At 41.0% G+C, this 18201-nt stretch overlaps 1 protein-coding gene across 1 annotated transcript; it reads left to right on the top strand.

Annotated features, from left to right (window-relative positions):
• The first annotated feature begins 5490 nt into the window (after positions 1-5490).
• On the top strand, positions 5491-9123 carry LOC115680776 (probable WRKY transcription factor 47). The gene is made up of 6 exons (XM_030604613.2): positions 5491-5789; positions 5862-5939; positions 6054-6209; positions 6900-7262; positions 7372-7485; positions 8106-9123. Exons 1-6 carry the CDS (start codon positions 5544-5546, stop codon positions 8763-8765), a joined length of 1617 nt encoding a protein of 538 aa, XP_030460473.1. The 5' UTR covers positions 5491-5543; the 3' UTR covers positions 8766-9123.
• Positions 9124-18201: the final 9078 nt, after the last annotated feature.

The raw sequence follows: 18201 nt of genomic DNA, 5'->3' as shown, positions 1-18201 counted from the left end.
ATCTTTGGAGGTCCTAGAATCTAATCTATGTTGAGGAATCTTTTTGGGAGGTGGGGATAGAGTTCGAGTTGAATCTAAAAGGGGAAAGAAAAGTTAAGGTAAAGTTACTACCATTGAAAAACCCTCGGCAGGATTTGGGATACTATGAACTGAAGAGTCGCTCGCATCGAATCATAAAGAAACGCATAGAGTGTATATGATTCCGTCGGTGTGATCTAATTAGTCGCGAGAATTAGTGAGAGACAAAAATGACTACGAACATGTAAATGTCTCTGAATTAAACAAGGCGTGGATTAGAGTTTCTCTCAGAATGAGTCGCGGTGCGCGCGTTGCCCTTCCTAGCATACGATCGAAATCATCTAATCAAAAGCAAATATAACTAAAATGAGACATAACTTCTCTCCAATTTAAAGAATATATATATAGTCAAATGATCGAGGAAAAGAAGAGTCTACATTCATATCTCGGATTCATGGTATATAGTTCTCTCGATCGTATGTACCGAACTGGCTGCGATAGTCGACCCGCAATTCGCTTCCGTCATAGATGCAACCTTTATGCTTATCATGAAAGAAGGCACTCTTTTTTCACTCATCAATCTCCATCCGCCAAATTTATAGTATTCCAATATACCGCAAGAATGGGCACTAGCTTTCCTTGACTAATTAAACTCACAAATGGATTGCCGTAAATCCTTCGCTTCCCCACTCTTCTCGGGGGCTCGAGAGAGCGATAAATGCCGACGAAAACGACAAAAGAGAAGAAAAATCAAACAAGAGAAGGTAAACAAAAGAAGAGAGTGCTGAAATCACCACCCATCCAAAATACGTACGTGAATCGAAGGAGGAGGGTAGCGTGCAAACTCATTGAAGCTGTGCTCCGGGGCCCTCGTTTTCGTCCATTGCATCACGAAGAGGACAAGAGAAAAATTTCGGGTATGCAGAAAGGTCAATGGTTTTTCCAGTAAATGACAAGATTGTTTCTGTCCATGGCAAAGCCCTGCAAGAAAAACCAATCCCAGATTTGGACAAAGGAGGTCGACGATTGATGCCGCTGCCCCCCCCACATTGAATACTCCCATTATCATCATGGTGGCCACTGTTTTTCCAAATCCATGGACAGAGACAGCAGAAATTTTCGTTTCTTATCTTGAAAAATTCGAGATTCATAGCTGGAAAAATGTTTGATTTTCATGACCGAGTAATCCGTAACCGAGGGCCTGCCTTTGATCCCTGGTGGTGATTTATCAAGGGAATCTCACCGGAACAGGGGAAGCCTAAGCTTCCGACTGGGCCGCCCCAGCATTACGTTTCTTATTTTGATATGCTGGTATCCGGAAAAAGTTTTTCTGCTCTTACTCCAGGGAATACTCCCGAATTTTACGTCCCAGGGTTCGGACGAAGCATTTCAGGGACATACTCCGGCCCGAAAAAAAGAAAATCGAGATTCATTATTGGAAAAATGCTCGATTAAATCCGCTTTAATTAGGATTAATCAAATTATAATTTTGGTGAAGATGGGCCAAGATCATTCTCGATGCCTTGTATTTTAATGGGGTCGGACAAGGACCCTCCAGCTGTCTCGGTGTCCAATGGGGAGTGCCCTGCCCTCATCCTCTTCCGTTGATCAGAAGGCCGTCTTCTTCTCTTTCTTTTTTTTCTTGAATCTTGACCCATTAAAACTGAGATTTTCTGTGCATTAAAAATATTGCGGTGGTTACGAGTCTGATGTATTAGGGTTTTTTTTTTGTTTATTGATTTTATTATCCGTCTCGATTATTTTTATGTCGATATCGGCAAGACGAAGGGTTGGGTGGGTGATTGGTATTTTTCAATCGTGTTTATTGGGAAAATATAGCTATGCACATTTAATACGGGGAGAATTAAAATATAGTATTTTTTCGGATTTTTCGGAGGGATCGAAAAATATATATTGTCGGGCTGCCGATACATGTAAATGCACGACTTCCCGATAAAAAAAAAATGAAATAGTATCTTTTAGTTCAACATGAAAAGAAAACGAGTATAAGTAATCCATCTGTTTTGATGGATAATCTGGTGGAAACTTTGTGGAAATACATTGAATTGGGTCCTGTTAACAAGCACCCGGGAGCACTGTTTAATACTATTACTATTAGTAAGAACACGTATCGACATATTTCGAAAATAAGAAGATATCGTACTTCGAAAAATGGCATTTTTCAAATAGAGATAGCACTTAATCACCATAAAATTAGTGCAGTAGGGGCACTCGATCTTTACCGTTTTCCTTTCATTGAATTTTCTCAACTCCTAGTAATAAGAAATAATACTCTATTACATTCTTTTTCCATAAAGAACCTCCTAATAAATCGAAATTTCGTGTAGTGATTAATGATTTTATAATTTTTTTCCAAAAATCGGAGCCCTCCACTATATATAATTTGATTATTATCTAGACATGGACGAAGCAAACTTGTTCAGTGAGAATGCATCATCATGCCCTCATAATATAAAATGAATTAAAGCTTAAATAGTGAAAATATCGACCTAACATTATGTAATCGTGATATCTAGATATCTTTTCTTTTTTTTAAATTTTTTTGGAGCTGGTCATACGCGAATTGATGACTCAACCGACAGTCATCAACAAGAAATTAGTGACTAAACATTAATCTAATCTTTTTAATGCCCGTGACCAAACATTAGATTAATGACTTGGATCATACTTGGTGACTTTTGTCAAAGCTAAGTAGAGAGACCGGTGAAACTTAAATGAGACTTGAGGTTTAGGGTCGTGATACTTTAGTAATGTACGCTATGGACTGCCTATTATTAAATATGTTGAGCAGTCCAAGTTCCAATATTTGAACATAAGCTTCGCTGTGGTCCTCATCATTTGGGATTTTACAAACTATATATGTCTGCGTATCGAACTTCTCTTTCTTCCGGTTCAAATGCTGGGGGTGAACTTCTCTACGTTAGGATGATGTAAGGCTGTTGCAAGTGGTATCCGATTTGACTACAGTTTGCCTCCTCAGAGTTGGTGCAGATTGATTAGCGCGTCGAGGGATTTTCAATTTAAAATATGAAAGCCGCTTATTCGAATCCTATCAGTTTTGTGCGCTAAGGTCATCTAGATTTAATGAGTTCATATAACTTGCGGAAGACCTTCTACTAGTCGAGAATAAGCTCAAAATTCGTCTCTTATATATGGGATTATGTAGGATCACGCAAACGCGCTTTTTTTTATAAAAAAAATTTAGCGAAACTTTTTAACTATGAGAATCGGTGAATTGTTGTCTTATATAAAGAAAAAAAAAGGTGATCATTTGAAATGTTTTCAAACATCGTATTTTGAATGGGAGAAAGTACCAAAGAAGTCCTATACTATTTCCATTGGCACTAATTTAGTTTTAAACATTTCAATTTAACCAATTTAATCATAAATATTTTCATATTGTTACCAATTGAGTCTATCTAGCCAATTTATGTTAGAAATTGCTGACGTGAACATCAACCATCCTATGTGACATGATTGTTGCTAACGTTGACATATTATTTGATTTCTAATTTTTTTTTGAAATTTTTTATTAAATTTTATTTTCTTTTTTTCTTCTCTTTTCCTTCTTTTCTCTTTTTTTTTTCTTTCGCTTTTCCCTTTTTCTTTTTTATTTATTTCCCTCTGCTAGTCGCCAGCCTCCGTGATGCTGGCCGTAGACGAGGGCAAGGGCCGGGACTTCTTTTTTGAGGTCATGGTTTATTATAGAAAAATAATGGAAGTTTTAGGAAGTGTATAAATGGTTAGGCATAACGGTAGACTGTTATTTAAGAGATTAGAAAAGACCATTCTATAAGTCTAGATGAATTGTTCCTCAAAATGGATGGCCATTGGATCACAAAAAATAAATCTAGTTATTTATTTAATAGATTTCATATGTTCATGCAGTCCACACTTAATACTTAGATCCGATAAATTTTGGCTCCCATTAACGAGTGTTCCCGTGCCACTTAATATTGAATGAGGAACAATTCGATCCTTCAAAACAAGTGATCACGCATAACGGTAGATCGTCAATGTATGGAAACCACAAAGTTTCCTTAGCTAGCTACACAATAGATGCTCCTAGGTTATTCGCTAACGAAATTCGTTTAATTCAATTCACGATAGGAAAATAGTTTCTAGAAGAACTATAAAAATGACGCCCTATTGAAAAGACCATTTCCATGCTTTCGGTTTAGGAGCCGAAAGTTGTGGATTCGATTCATACTCTGGAAAGCTCAAAATTAACCGGGGGTGATAGGGGTGTGAGTTGCTTTGATAATTTCCTCCATGTAGCCGACTAATTAAACACGTTCCATAAGTTATTATATAAAATGTAATAATAATAATAATAATAATAATAATAATAATAATAATATGATGCGGGAAAGGAGCTAATGTAATGAGGCGCACGACGGACTAGGATTTGGGAGGGGGGCCGACGTGGACAGAAGCGAAAAGTGACGTGGCGGTGGGGCTAAGCCTCTCAAGTCAGTGGGATTAGGTGTCTTCCCCACGTGGTCCCCACCACCCCCACCCTTTTGTTTTTGGTCCCCACCCCCACCCCGCCCTTCACTTCACGTGACATGACAACCTTCCTTTGGACCAGACAGAGCCGTGCCGTCAACTCCGTTGACCCAAGAATACGGCCCAGCCCCACGTGGACTCCCCTCGCCCCCCCCCACCCCGTTATCCTTAACGGCGTTCCCAACTAGAGCATCCAACCGTCAGTTCGTTTCCTGACATGACTTTAGGGAACACCGTCGCATTTTCAACCGGTCGATCAAATTGGATCATCGACGTCGGCCCCTACTTATACTGATCAATAAAAGTAAATAAAAACTATACGGGGGTATCAAATATCAATGGATTGCCCCCAAAAAAAAAACATTTACGAGAATATAATATAATTTGCACTTTCATTGGCCGAAGGCCGGAAAATAAATTTCGGGAACAATATCCAAGAATTTGCAATTTTCTTTTGATATCTGTATTCGAGACAAATAAAGATTTCATCTTCATTTTTTTCACGTAGTAATATGATATATCGGGATGGAACGTAGAAATTCGATTTGCTGATTAGCATTTTAATGATTAAAATTGGTACGCTGTCAAGTGTTAAAGTAGGTTTCGAGCTTAATTCCAAGCCGAAAAACGCGCGCGCTAGAGGCTCGTGCGGAGTCGTGTATGCAAACGATACGATATCATAATTTCTCCCGGTTGATCCTCGCGGGGCCGCGCGCGCCTCTCCTCCCCGGCTCCGGAGGGCGCCACGTGGACGCTCGGATGATCGGCGACGTCATCCCGTGCCAGCGACAAAAGCGGCTGGTCGTCGTCTCTCTTTCTCTTACCCCCCCCGCTCCATCTCCGGGCCTTTTATTATCGCTTGGACCCCCAGACCAGAAGCGACTTTGCCAGCGACATCTCCTTTCGTTCCTTTTGAAAAAGCTTTTTGCACAACCACCCTCTCTCTCTCCCCTTCTCTCTCTCTCGCCCCCAAGTCCTTGATTTTTTCTGCGGTCATGGATAGGCAACGCCGTGAGCTGACGTTCTTGCACTCCCGCGACTTCCTCCAGCAGAGCCCCGCCCCGCCCCCCGACCGAGCCGCAGCCGCCGACGAGAGCTCCTACGGTGCCGGCGACACCAAGCCTCCCATCAGAGTGGTCGATTTCTTCTCACCGGAGAATTGCTCCAGGTTCGGCGGCGACGAGGAGGAAGAGAGCATGAGGTGCAATGGACGATCGAGATCGACCCTATCCGATCCCGGCGTAAGCCTAATGTTGGTGTTGTTTTTTTATATGGATCGCTCACGGTTCGTTGACATACAGTTTTGATGACAGACTGGACTGAACCTGCTCTCTTTGAATTCCGGGACGACGGCCGCTTTAGAAGACGATCATAGTAACAAGGATGCTGAGGTGAGTTTTTTCGTGATGTTTTTCGATCGCGGGTCGCCGGGATTCCTCAATCTCGATTCTCGAAGTTCCCGAGAGCGCTAAGAAAGGTTGAGCTTTTGATTGGTTTGTGATCAGATGAGGATGCTCCGGGTGGAGCTGGAGAGACTGCACGAGGAGAACCACAAGCTGAGAAGCATGTTGGATCAGATCTCCAAGAACTATGGTAATCTCCACGCTCAGCTCTTGATGGCCATGCAGAAACAGGCCCATCTTAATCTGCGCGAGCAGCAGGTACTATAACCAGGTTTCGAATCGAATCGTTCGTCTGTCGATTTCTTTTATCTCGATAAGATCTGACGGAGACTGCAGTTACACATAGCTCGCATCGCTGTTCGTCGATTGGTAGACCATACGGGCAAAGTTAATCCAATCTCTTCCTGAATGTCAAATATAATAATGAGCAACCCGTGCATGACCTCGCTTTAAACTGGAAAGTGTATTCTCGATCCGTTATCGCCTTTTTCTCCGATATCTTACTCAAAACCGAGAGTTTTGCGGTTTCAATCCCCGTTGTTAAACGAGTTATAGAACTGGACCACCTAGGGATTGGAAAGTTTTCCTTACTCAATGTTCTGAGAATCTGTTCCACCCATTATTTTTTCTTTATTTTCCTTTCTCATGTATTTGAGTTTTCTTCCTTTTCTTCCCCCTTATGCAAGTTCTCATCTCATCAAGATCTTAAGTTCATCAGGGAAGCTGTACATGGTTATAAAGAAAATCAACAAAACTGAAACCAGATGTATCTTCAATGCATGACCTTTTCTTTTTGAGCTATGTAAAGCTCCCTCTCTCTCTCTCTCTCTCTCTCTCTCTCTAGACTCAACTGAACTTGCTTACCTTTTCCTTTTTATTCTCTCTCGCTCTTTCTTTTTTCTGCACTGACGATTGACTTGTTGACTAACGGGGCTCTTAATTTGCCAGAGGGACGAGATGACCAGCATGTCAAGCCCCACAAAGTCAGCGCAACAGCTCATGGACCTTCGGCCAACATGTGCGGCCATAGACGACGCGAATGATGAAGAGAAGACCCGCGAAGTGTCAGTCTCTCCAACCACTACCATGGAGGTCATGTCCAAGGAAAGCGACCACATTCACACTCCTCCACTCAATAGCACCAATAATAATAATAATCACAGCATCGAGGACGGCTACCGGACCTCGCAGAGCTGGGGCTCCCCCAAGAGCCCGAGGCTCGAGCCCCCGAAAGGCGGGGACGAGCCAATGGCCGACGCGCCCTTCAGGAAGGCGCGAGTGTCGGTGAGAGCAAGATCGGAAGCGCCATCGGTAAATAATCCAAGAAAAGGCGGATTTATATGACTATACGTTGATTTGGGATGTAAAATCAAGCTGATGGGTGATTTCTGTTGTTAATTCTCTATTGATTATATTTCAGATTAGCGATGGATGTCAATGGAGGAAGTATGGTCAAAAGATGGCCAAGGGAAATCCTTGTCCACGGGCCTACTATCGTTGTACGATGGCCGTTGGATGTCCAGTTCGCAAGCAGGTAAACGACTTTAATTAAGAAATGGTGACTCCTTTTCTGGAACCATGAGGGAGTGACTTTGCTTTCGCTAGGCCAAGTTGGCGGGTCGAGTCATGCATTCCTTTAGTCGGAGATCGCACTCTATCGCCAAGGATACCCGTCGATTCTTTTTCTCACGCTCATGTTGATCAATATCAGTCGTAGGAAACCACATGTACTTTGTTTTATCTTCTTGGTGATTTTTGGAATTGGTTGGTATTCGGAATTTTGCATCTCCTCTCCTAATTTCTCGAATTTGTGATTACTGTTGATGATGTCAAAGACACGAAACCATTCGTTCACTGAGGAATGTGAACATTATAAACATGACCTTTTGAGATTCTTCTGCTAAAACTTCTTTCTTTTAGCTAAGCTTCTCTACCATAATCTCACGTAAATAAATCCATGCATTTCCATTGTCGTGTAATTTTGGGTAATTCAAGTGGAAATGATAATAAGAGTTCTTCATTTATAACCAGAGCGAACTTCTAATGGACCCATCAAACCACCATTGCATGTTAGTTAAATTCGTTATTGGATTAAGAGATGATTATACTTTTTTTTTCTGGGAAGTGTAAACTTGGCCTTCTTGTCCAACACAGGTGCAAAGATGTGCGGACGACAAGACCATACTCATCACCACCTACGAAGGCAACCACAACCACCCGCTTCCTCCGGCGGCCACTGCCATGGCCAACACGACATCTGCCGCTGCCGCCATGCTACTATCCGGCTCCACCACCAGCAAGGAAACCCTAGGCTCCACCAACCCTGGCTACTTCCCCTCGCTCCCTTACCCCTCCACCATGGCCACTCTATCCGCCTCTGCGCCGTTCCCCACCATCACCCTCGACTTGACCCAAAACCATAACCCCATGCAACTCTTCCCCCGCGCACTGCCTCCAGCCTCGACCACATTCCCTCTTCCCTTGCATGGCCTTACAGCTCAGATGATGGGGCAAGTGCAACACTCCATGAAATTACCATCGATGCCTTTGGTGCAACTAGGACTAGGGCAAAGGCATGCGTCCTTGGTGGAGAGCGTCAGTGCTGCCATTGCCTCCAACCCCAACTTTACTGCCGCACTGGCAGCCGCTCTTTCAACAGTGATGGGCGGCGTGCCACCGCAGAATGGCCCAGATGGCAATATCAATGCTAATAACAACAATAGTGGGAATAATCACTTCCTTCCTGCTGGGGTTGGTGTGCTTCCTGGGTCCCCACAGCTTCCTCAATCCTGCACCACTTTCTCCACCAACTGAGCTTATTTTTCGCAGACTCGCTCTATATGCCTAACAGGAAAAGATGCTACTAGGTCGGGGAACAAAACGGAATAATTACTGTCGAGAAAATTATACACCTATATGGAAGGATATGAAAGGCTGATGGAGATCAGGGAAGTGCACTCACATCTCCCTTTTCAGAGATGAAGGTCATAGAGACTCAGTTTGTTGATCATGTTTGGATGCTGCAACCGGTGCTTTGATGGATGATTTTGGGTTAGAGATTAGTCAGCTTCTAACATCTTGGAGACATGCACGTGTTGCGCGTTCTAAGCCCATTTGCCCTTAGTTGGCATTTTCTTTCCTCTTAATCCATCGGCCTTTTCTTGTCTTGTAATTCTTGGTGATGATCTTTCTTTTTCTTTTTACCTTTTTCCTGCTGAAGGTATGTTTTTCTTCTGTACAATGGCTTCATATATGGGGGGTTTTGCAACTTTTAAAAGCTTAGAAGTGGGGTATAATTTAAGGTAGAAATTTTAGGAAGGACAAGTACATGTAGAGAAACATATATATACCTGGTCTTGTACATAAAGTAATAAAGATCAGAGCCTCACATGGTTAAAAACAGATAGAAAGCTTCTTATCTTTCAAATAATATTTCTTCAGCCTCGGCCTTACTTGATCTCGTCTCTTTGCATTTTCATTCCACTTGTCGTAAGTTTATGTTTTAGAATAGAAAATGTCCTCTACTTATATTATTTCTTTAGTGCACCTTTACCCTATACATGATTTCTACTTACGGGAATCGCTGGCTTGTACTTGTGATAATTTAGTAGGAAGGATGCCACTCTTCATATCTGAAGAATTTAGAATAAGTCTAGAGCGTGTCAGCCGCGTAGAAAATATGCGAGGCAGTTGTCTTGCGTGTGGGTTATGTCTGAAGTAAGTCCTTTCATTTTCTTTAGAATATAAAATGCGAGGTATGCTATAATTAAATTACAATTCGGGTATAATATTAACTGAAATGATCAAGAAAATCACAAGTGGATGTCTAAAACTTGTTCAATACCTCATAAGAATCGGTCAGTATATCACGTAGCCTATGGTCAAGCATCATGTCTGTACTTGGATTATAGGGTGAGTTGCATTTTAATTAAGAAACAGAACTTTGGGCATATATATGCTGTGTACGAAGGATTCTCTCAGCATCTATCCCAATGTTGCATTACGGTTTGTTTAATTAGTATTTGCCAGTGTCTGGTTTCGCTTGCTCACCAAGTTATAGCAAGGATAGATAGTCAGCTAACAAATTGCAAAGCAATTGAGGAGCAGCCACAACAATCACAATATAACTGATGAATTGAAAGGTTTAAGACTAGTATTCTTTTCGACATTTATTCTTACAGCTATATAGCCTCTCGACTATATATATGCAATATCATCGTTCAATTTCACACATCTGAGTTGTTTTTTCCTCAATATTGCATACTAGACCATGGAATGCTGTAGCTGTAAATCTCCAAGTGGCTTGGGGTTAGGGAAATAAGCGACACCAATGTTATAGATATAGCATTAGGTTCAGGCAGAGAACATTAACAAAAATTAGGGTTTTATGAACCCTACTTCATCACGTACCAAACTCCCTCGCCCTTGTTCCAGCAGCTAAATATATACAACGCCATATTTCAATTTGAACATAGTCTCAGCTCCCCAGCTAGAGCCACTAGATAAAAGAGTTACATATAACAACGCTTAGAAAATTAACTCCTAGGATTCGGAAGTGGTATCATTACAGCTTTATGGCCCATCTGACATATTTCATGGACTCGTGCTTAGGAGAACTCTAAATTCTGGTTTACAAAATTTATTACGCAGAAAGTACCGTGGCGAATTTCAAATGGATCTTCGGTGCACATTCTATCCCTTTCTCAAGCAATTAATCAGAGAGCATTGCATCACTTCTTGTGAAAGGGCTTTTGAACACCCTCTTTGTACTCTGCACAGTGTGCACACCTAATATTGAGAGATCTAGAGTTCAAGCTGTTCGAGAAACGATTTACACATTCATTGGGAAGGGCGAGTTGGACAAGCAAAGATTCTAATTCGGGAATACTAGGAAAAGAAAGCAACCCCTCCTTCACCATGAAGATTGCTGATCGGTACACTTCCACATCGACTCATAAAGTCGTCCAAGTTCAATGAACCTTCCACCAATTGCATAATTCAGCCAGAAACACTAGCTTGGTTCACTTACTAAGAAGATATGACTCCTCTGCAACTCGCAGAATCTCGAGAAAATCCATGTAAAAAACTTGGGAGAAAACCATAATAAAAAGTTAGAAAATATGGCATGGTGAGGAGGCTGAATCGGAGATAGCGGCGTGTTCTAGTTTGGTTCCACCTCGAGTTCCTCTACTTCCCTTCTGTAAGTAAAACTTGCTGCGAAACAAAAGTACTCGATAGATTCATTGCAGAAATCCGTCCTACAGCCGGTGAGTTTGAATATGCAGTCCAATCATGCTATCTTTCTTTCCCTGCAAGACCATAATGTAGTGTTGCATTTCTCGTTTTGTGGATAAGGAGTGTATGCAGATTTTTCAGTTCACTTCTTGCTGTAGGGTTTGGAGGAACTCTCGGTGCAGCCAAACATCTGTAGAACATGGAGACTGTTTCTAGATGGATGATGTAATCAATTTTCACGGACGAAGAACACTAGAAGTGCCAAAACTTGTGTACGGCGCTCACTTTAGTGCCAAAAGTTTTCGCTAGCTCACTTAAGTGCCAAATCAGAGGAAAAATGATCACTTAAGTACCAACGCGCGAGAAATTCCGATCAAATTAATATGTGGTTTTTATAATTAAAATTTTAATATAAGTTGGATTTTTTTAAAAAAAAAATCAGTTTACGTGACAATTCCATGTGTGTATTTAGATTTTTAAAATATTTTTTCTGATTTTTTTCCTTATTTACTTTTTTCCTTTTCTTTCTTCTTCTTCTACCTTTGGCCGGTGACCGGTGTTTGTTCACCGACCATGGCCGGCCGCCTGGCCTCGCCCGGACAAGGCCGCCGTCACCCGCCACAGGCGAGGCTCGGCTGACCCTCGCCTGAACGAGGGCAGGCGAGCCCCGGCGAGGGTTGGCCGATCACCGGCCACAGGTAGAAGAAGAAGAAAGAAAAGAAAAGAAGGAAAAAAAGAAAAAAAATTTAAAAAATCAAAAAAATATTAAAATATTATAAAAATTGTCCCCGTCAGCGCCAACGTGCCACGTAAGACTGAGAAATTAATAAAATATGGCCACGTCAGATTTCCGACGACCCAAATTGGAGTTGGCACTTAAGTGATCATTTTATTAAAAATGTAAGTGATCCGAAAAAACTTTTGACACTAAAGTGAGCGCCGTACACAAGTTTTGACATTTCTAGTGTTGTTCCCCTCAATTTTCACAAACATTAGACAGAAGAAAAACATTACTTTGCAAATCTTGGTGATAATCAAACAAGTGATAATCAGGAATCGGGATCATATCATCAAAATAACAATACTTATGGTTGGTTGGTAATTCATCAAGTAACACTAACATCAAGAGATGTGCAGCTTTTCGTACCTTTAATTGCAGCTCACAGGGAGAAGGGTCCGCCATGATTTTCGATTTTGTAGCCATCGGTGGGTGAAGTCGCCGACCGATAAACTTCGATACGTGGGATTAACAATTCTTATTAGTGAATTGTTAACTTACATTTCAATTTATCGTCTAAACATGACTTGCATTTAAATTTTATCACTAGGCTTTTAACAGTTATAAGTATCATCCATATCAAGTCATTGTAAAATTTGGTAATGTTACGAAGATACATTCAACTTTTGTTCATTGTCTAGTGAATCAGTATATTGTCAACTTAACTGCAATTTTTCGTTTACTAACTTCCATTTGAATTTTCCCATTGGCCTTCAGTAACTATTCAAATATATGCAAAATTACCGACCTACATTTGAATTTTACCAACAACTATAGTCGATCAGCAAGTCATCAACTTACATTCGATATTTACCGGTGGCTTTCAAAGCTTACTAATATTATTGATATCAAACGACTTCAATACTTTTTACAAGATTACCGACTTTATTTCTAATAGACCAATTTATGGTTGGTTAGCAACTCCCCAACTTTCATTTCAATGTTATCCTTTGGTATCAAAGTTCACCATCATTATTGTCGTCAAAATGTTAACATATTTCAGATTGTTATCAAATTACCTGTGAATTTACCAATGTTGATGTTGCGATACTAACCAACGCGGAAGCTAAACCCGAGATCTTGCAATTTATGTCAACGCGAATATAATCAGAGAAATAACGATGAGCGATAAAGGACACGGGATATTTACGTTCGGTCCGACGTATCGGAATCTATATCCACGGGGAGAGTCATCACTATATAATCCATTATAATCGGAGAATCCAAGTTTACAACAAACGCTCACAACACTCGAGTGTTTCCCGTACCTAGAGTAAACCCAAACCCCAAGTGTTTAGTAATAAACAACTCAAATTGATGTATAACTTATAGCACAATTTTCGGAGGTTCAAGACCAAGCAAGAGCTCACATCCAGCTAGAAATAAGAAAGTCTTCCCATTCTTTCTTCTTCTTCTTCTTGCGGCCACTCATGCTCTATGCCGAAGAAATCCACAAATTTTCTTCACTGTGCGGCTCCTATTCAAGAAGGAAGGAGGCGGCTAGTGTGTTTTCTCCTTGGGAACCGACACCCTAATTGCCCTTCTTCTTTTATTTTCTTTTCTTTTATAGGGTCGACAATTTTACTTATTTTGACATAAACCTACCACATGGGCTATTAAATATAGTATAGAATATGTGTGCCCATTACTTTTGTCTTGTAGTGCATGAGAGCTTTTCCTTTCCTTTTCTTCTCTCTTACGTCCAACCTTAAGCAAAGGTGAGTCTAACTCTTGATTTTCATTTTTGCTGTCAAACTTGGATATTCATCCAATCGGGTCAGGTTCCGTAAATGGCTCAAACTCGAGACATAATTCAATAATTCTCTACCTTGACTTGACGTTTGAAGTCAAGTCACAGTGTTTGTCATCCATACCGCTCTCCCAACACCCCGATGGGCGCTCATCCATCACAGACGTCTATTAAGCCCAAGCAAAGCTACAACTTGACTAGAGGAATGAAGTCGGTCCACATGTCCGTAGGATTCACCACCGTAAGAACCTTGTTCACGGTCACTTCCTCTCCTGACATGCTACATCTGACGCAGAAATTTCGATCACCAATGAACTCGATACTCTAGTGATATTTCTGACTTCTATCGAACACCACATCAACCGGATGTCCCACGCCAACATCACTAACCAAGTCATTAGACCACACCGCTTCTTTAGCTCTTATGGTAGTCACCATGTCTCTCAACCACATCTTCCAAAACACAATACCACTAATAGAAGTAGAGGCATAACTACTCAGTAATCAACTATCTTTCAGGCTCCCTACATGACCTGGGTTCACAAACCCAGTTACTGCCACACTACCTGAAGTATATCCTCTGTAACATACCTCAACGTCTGTCATCCCCAACAAAATCAGGAGGATCCACTTCACAACATCACAATGTATACCTGGATTAATCATATATATTTTCCTAACTGTATGTGATGGATCAAGCCTAGTACTGTCCACGAGATAACTCAAGCAACCAGAAGTACGAGCATATAAAGCACGGGACAATTGCTCCACCTCCATCCAAGTACACGGTGACAGTCTAGACAATTTATGATGTGTAGTAAGTAGGGTACTTACAGAATTTCTCAACTGCATGTTGAACCGCTTTAACGCTTTCCCAACGTAACTCCTCCGAGTCACTTGCAACATTCCAACAGCCTCTGTCTGCATCTCCATACCCGAAACTATTTCTACTGCATCCAAATTATCTATTTCAATATCTGCATATAATTGTCGCTCTATCTCATCCACTTCCACTGACCACCTCGAAGCTTCATCAACTCTGACCTCGGAACAACTGTCAACTGTTATGGAATCTAGCGACTCTGCACAAGTTGTCGCATCTACCGTACTCTGAACATCTCTAGGCTCTCCCTAAAGCTCCACATGTTTCTGAATACGGTCCAGATCTTTCTTTCCAATTGATCCCTCACTCATCTTCTGAAACAGAGCAGATTCGTCAAAGGTAATATCTCTACTGAACATAAAATCGAGTGTTTCTTCCTCAGCGCACCACAGCCCGTATCCCTTCACCCCATGTGCATAGCCTATGAATATGCACCTCCTTGCCCTCGGCTCTGACGCGCCATCACTCACACGAGCATAAGTAGGACAACCGAACACTCTCAGTCCAGTGTAATTTGCAAACTTACTTGACCACGTTTCTTCATGAGTTTTCCAATCAATTGTTGGTGATGGTAATCTATTCACTAACCAACAAGCGGTATTCACGGCTTCGGCCCAAAAATCTTCATCTAATCTAGCATTGGAGAGTAAAAAGCGAGCTCTCTCCAATATACTTCCGTTCATCAATTATGCAACTCTGTTTAGCTGTGGTGAATCGGCAACAGTGCGGTGTCTCGCTATGCCTTTTTCTATACAAAACTAGCCAAGCTCATCAGAACAGAATTCAAATCCTTTATCATTCTCTGGCACATGATCTTTCTTCCTATCTACTTTTCGATCATCGCCTTCCACAACTTGAACCGACCAAGCACCTCACTCCTATGTTTAAGAAAACAAATCCACACTTTCCTTGAAACGTCATCGACAAAAGACAACACATACCTGGGACCACCCTTGGACGGAACTTGAGAAGGTCCCCATAAGTCTGAGTGTATGTAATCTACAATCTTCGAGGTATGCTGAACCGCCGCACTGAGCTTTACTCTCTGCTGGCTACCCATGTCGCAGTGATCACAGAAATTCAGCTTTTCAATTCGATGACCTCCCAATAGACCCCTCTGACTTATAACAATTATCTCCCTCTCACTCATGTGTCCAAGTCTTATATGCCATAACCGTGATGTGTCCTCACCCGAAACCTCAGAGAATCGAGTAGACGAGCCAATCACTGTCTTTCCTTGAAGGAGATACAACCTGCAATCTATATTCCCTCACATCACCGTAAGCACACCTCGAGAGATCTTTAAAATTCCACCTTCAGCGGAAATCCAGTATCCAAACTTGTCAAGAGAACTCAACGAGATAAGGTTCTTTTTCAGCTCTGGTACATGCCTTACACCTATCAACGTTTGCACCACCCCATAATGCATCTTAATCTGAACTGTTTCGATCCCTACCACTTCACAAGCAGCACCATTTCCCATAAGTACCTTATTGCCCTCCATGCACTGATAGGTAATAAACCAGTGTCTATGAGAAGTCACATGATAAGAACATCTAGAGTCAAGCACCCAATCATCACCTGATAAACTCGTGGTGACTGCTAACACGTCATCGACATCGATAGAATAATTATCTGCTACGGTAACAATATTACCATCGCCTGCAAACTCCACCTTAACTCCTTTACCCTTGTATTTCGAACACTCTCTCATGTAGTGCCCTATCTCGTCACAGTGATAACATTGACGATTCCGAACATTAGACCTCGATTTAGAACGGCTCTTCCATCTATTACCTCTAAACTCTCTTCGTCCGTCTCTGCCCCGGATAACTAAACCTTGCGCCGTATTTTGCGCTAAGTCATCTTGTCGCAACTTCGTTTGCCACTCCTTAGAAAACAATGCGAACTTTACCTCTTCTAAGGTAATCGTTGTATGCCCCTTTAGCAATGAATCTATAAAGTGCTCAAAAGAATCCGGTAGAGATGCCAACAATATCATATCTTGTTTCTCATCAAGCAAGGCCTCATCGACGTTCTTGAAGTCCATCGTTAGTTTGTTAAACTCATCTAAGTAGGCTCTAATGGATGTGCCTTCAACCATCCAAAACTGAAATATCATTTTCAGCATATATAAGCGATTGTTCAAACCTTTCATCAATTAAAGTGCCTTAAGTTTTGCCCACGATACTGCGGCATCCTTCTCTTCGGCCACTTCAATCAATACCTCATCCGACAAATTTAATAGGATTATACTCCTCGCCTTCCTCATTAGCACATCCTTTTTGGCATCTTTCATTGATTTGGGCAACTTATCATTGCCCTCCAATGCTTCGGCTAAACCTTGAGTTATTAATAGAGCCTCCATCTTAATGCTCCATAACCTAAAATTGTTCCTCTCGTTAAACTTCTCAATTTCAATTTTTGCCCCAGACATAATTGCAACAACAAAATTTCCAAATAATAATCACACAAACAAAAGCCCCAAATCACAATCCAGAAAATCCAATCCTCAAGCTCTTATACCAATTGTTCTCTCCTTGGGAACCAACGCCCTAATTGCCCTTCTTTTTAAGGGCAACAATTTTACTTATTTTGACCTAGACCCACCACATGGACTATTATATATATTATAGAATATGTGTGCCCATTACTTTTGTCTTGTAGTGCACGAGATCTTTCCCTTTATTTTTCTTCTCTCTCACGTCCAACCTTAAGCAAAGGTCAGTCCAACTCTTGATTTTCATCTTTCCTGTCAAACTTGGATATTCATTCAATCGGGTTGGGTTCTGTAAACAGCTCAAACTCGAGACATAATTCAACAGGTGAGATGATTAGCAAATTAGTGTTAGTTTTAAGTGTGAGACGATAAATGCATAACGGTAAACTATACACTGAATTTCACAATGAATTCCTTGAATTGCATAGATTTCTTTGCGTGACCGAGTGCCCTTTTGGGTATGACTTTTAACAAGTCACTCTCATCGTAATAAAAAAATGTATTGGTAACGAGTGTCCTGGTATACTTGTTAAGTATATTTTGTCCAAAATTATTTAATTTTCAAGTCGCTGATTATGCATTAATTACACTAGGGCAAGCAATGCATTTAATTTGTAAAATTTTGTTGATTGGTTGTTTAATAAGTGCCCCTGCGGCACTTTTTAACAAAGTCCATAGCAAATAACATTTTAATATTTAAGAAATTGTGAAATGGTTCACCGAAATTTTAATGATTTTGAAAGTCAACATATACTTTAGGCGATAATGTTGGAAATAAACTTGACTATTAAACGGAAAAATCAAAGTCAAAGCGCAATTTATATATCAATGTCTTGCTATACACGCTTCGCAGTTTGAATTCTCTTAAAAGATCTCTTGCTTTTTTCTCAAATTTTGGAGAAGAAGATATTTTGACTTTTAAAACTTCACGAAAGAATTATATTGGAATCTGCACGTCAATATTCGTAAACTTCAAAACATTTTTACATATTTTGCATTGAATAAAACGGGTAGGCGCGAGTCGTAAGATTCCCAAAAAACTCGAAACAAAAAAATACCTTCATACGTTGGAGGTAGAACTCCTTTCTTGTTAGAGAGGGAGAG

This window comes from Syzygium oleosum, unplaced genomic scaffold (assembly GCF_021117445.2).
Source record: "Syzygium oleosum isolate NSW1041296 unplaced genomic scaffold, Sole_v2.1 Sole_v2.28, whole genome shotgun sequence".
Taxonomy (NCBI): domain Eukaryota; kingdom Viridiplantae; phylum Streptophyta; class Magnoliopsida; order Myrtales; family Myrtaceae; genus Syzygium; species Syzygium oleosum.
The sequence above is the reverse complement of the archived record's forward strand: the minus strand, read 5'-3'. Positions and strand labels throughout refer to the sequence as shown.

Excerpts from the sequence above, each read along its gene's own strand:
- LOC115680776 (XM_030604613.2), top strand. The coding sequence starts at position 5,544 with ATGGATAGGCAACGCCGTGAGCTGACGTTCTTGCACTCCCGCGACTTC. Across the intron at positions 5,940-6,053 it reads ATAGTAACAAGGATGCTGAG|ATGAGGATGCTCCGGGTGGA; the intron begins GTGAGTTTTTTC and ends GTTTGTGATCAG. Across the intron at positions 7,263-7,371 it reads CAAGATCGGAAGCGCCATCG|ATTAGCGATGGATGTCAATG; the intron begins GTAAATAATCCA and ends ATTATATTTCAG.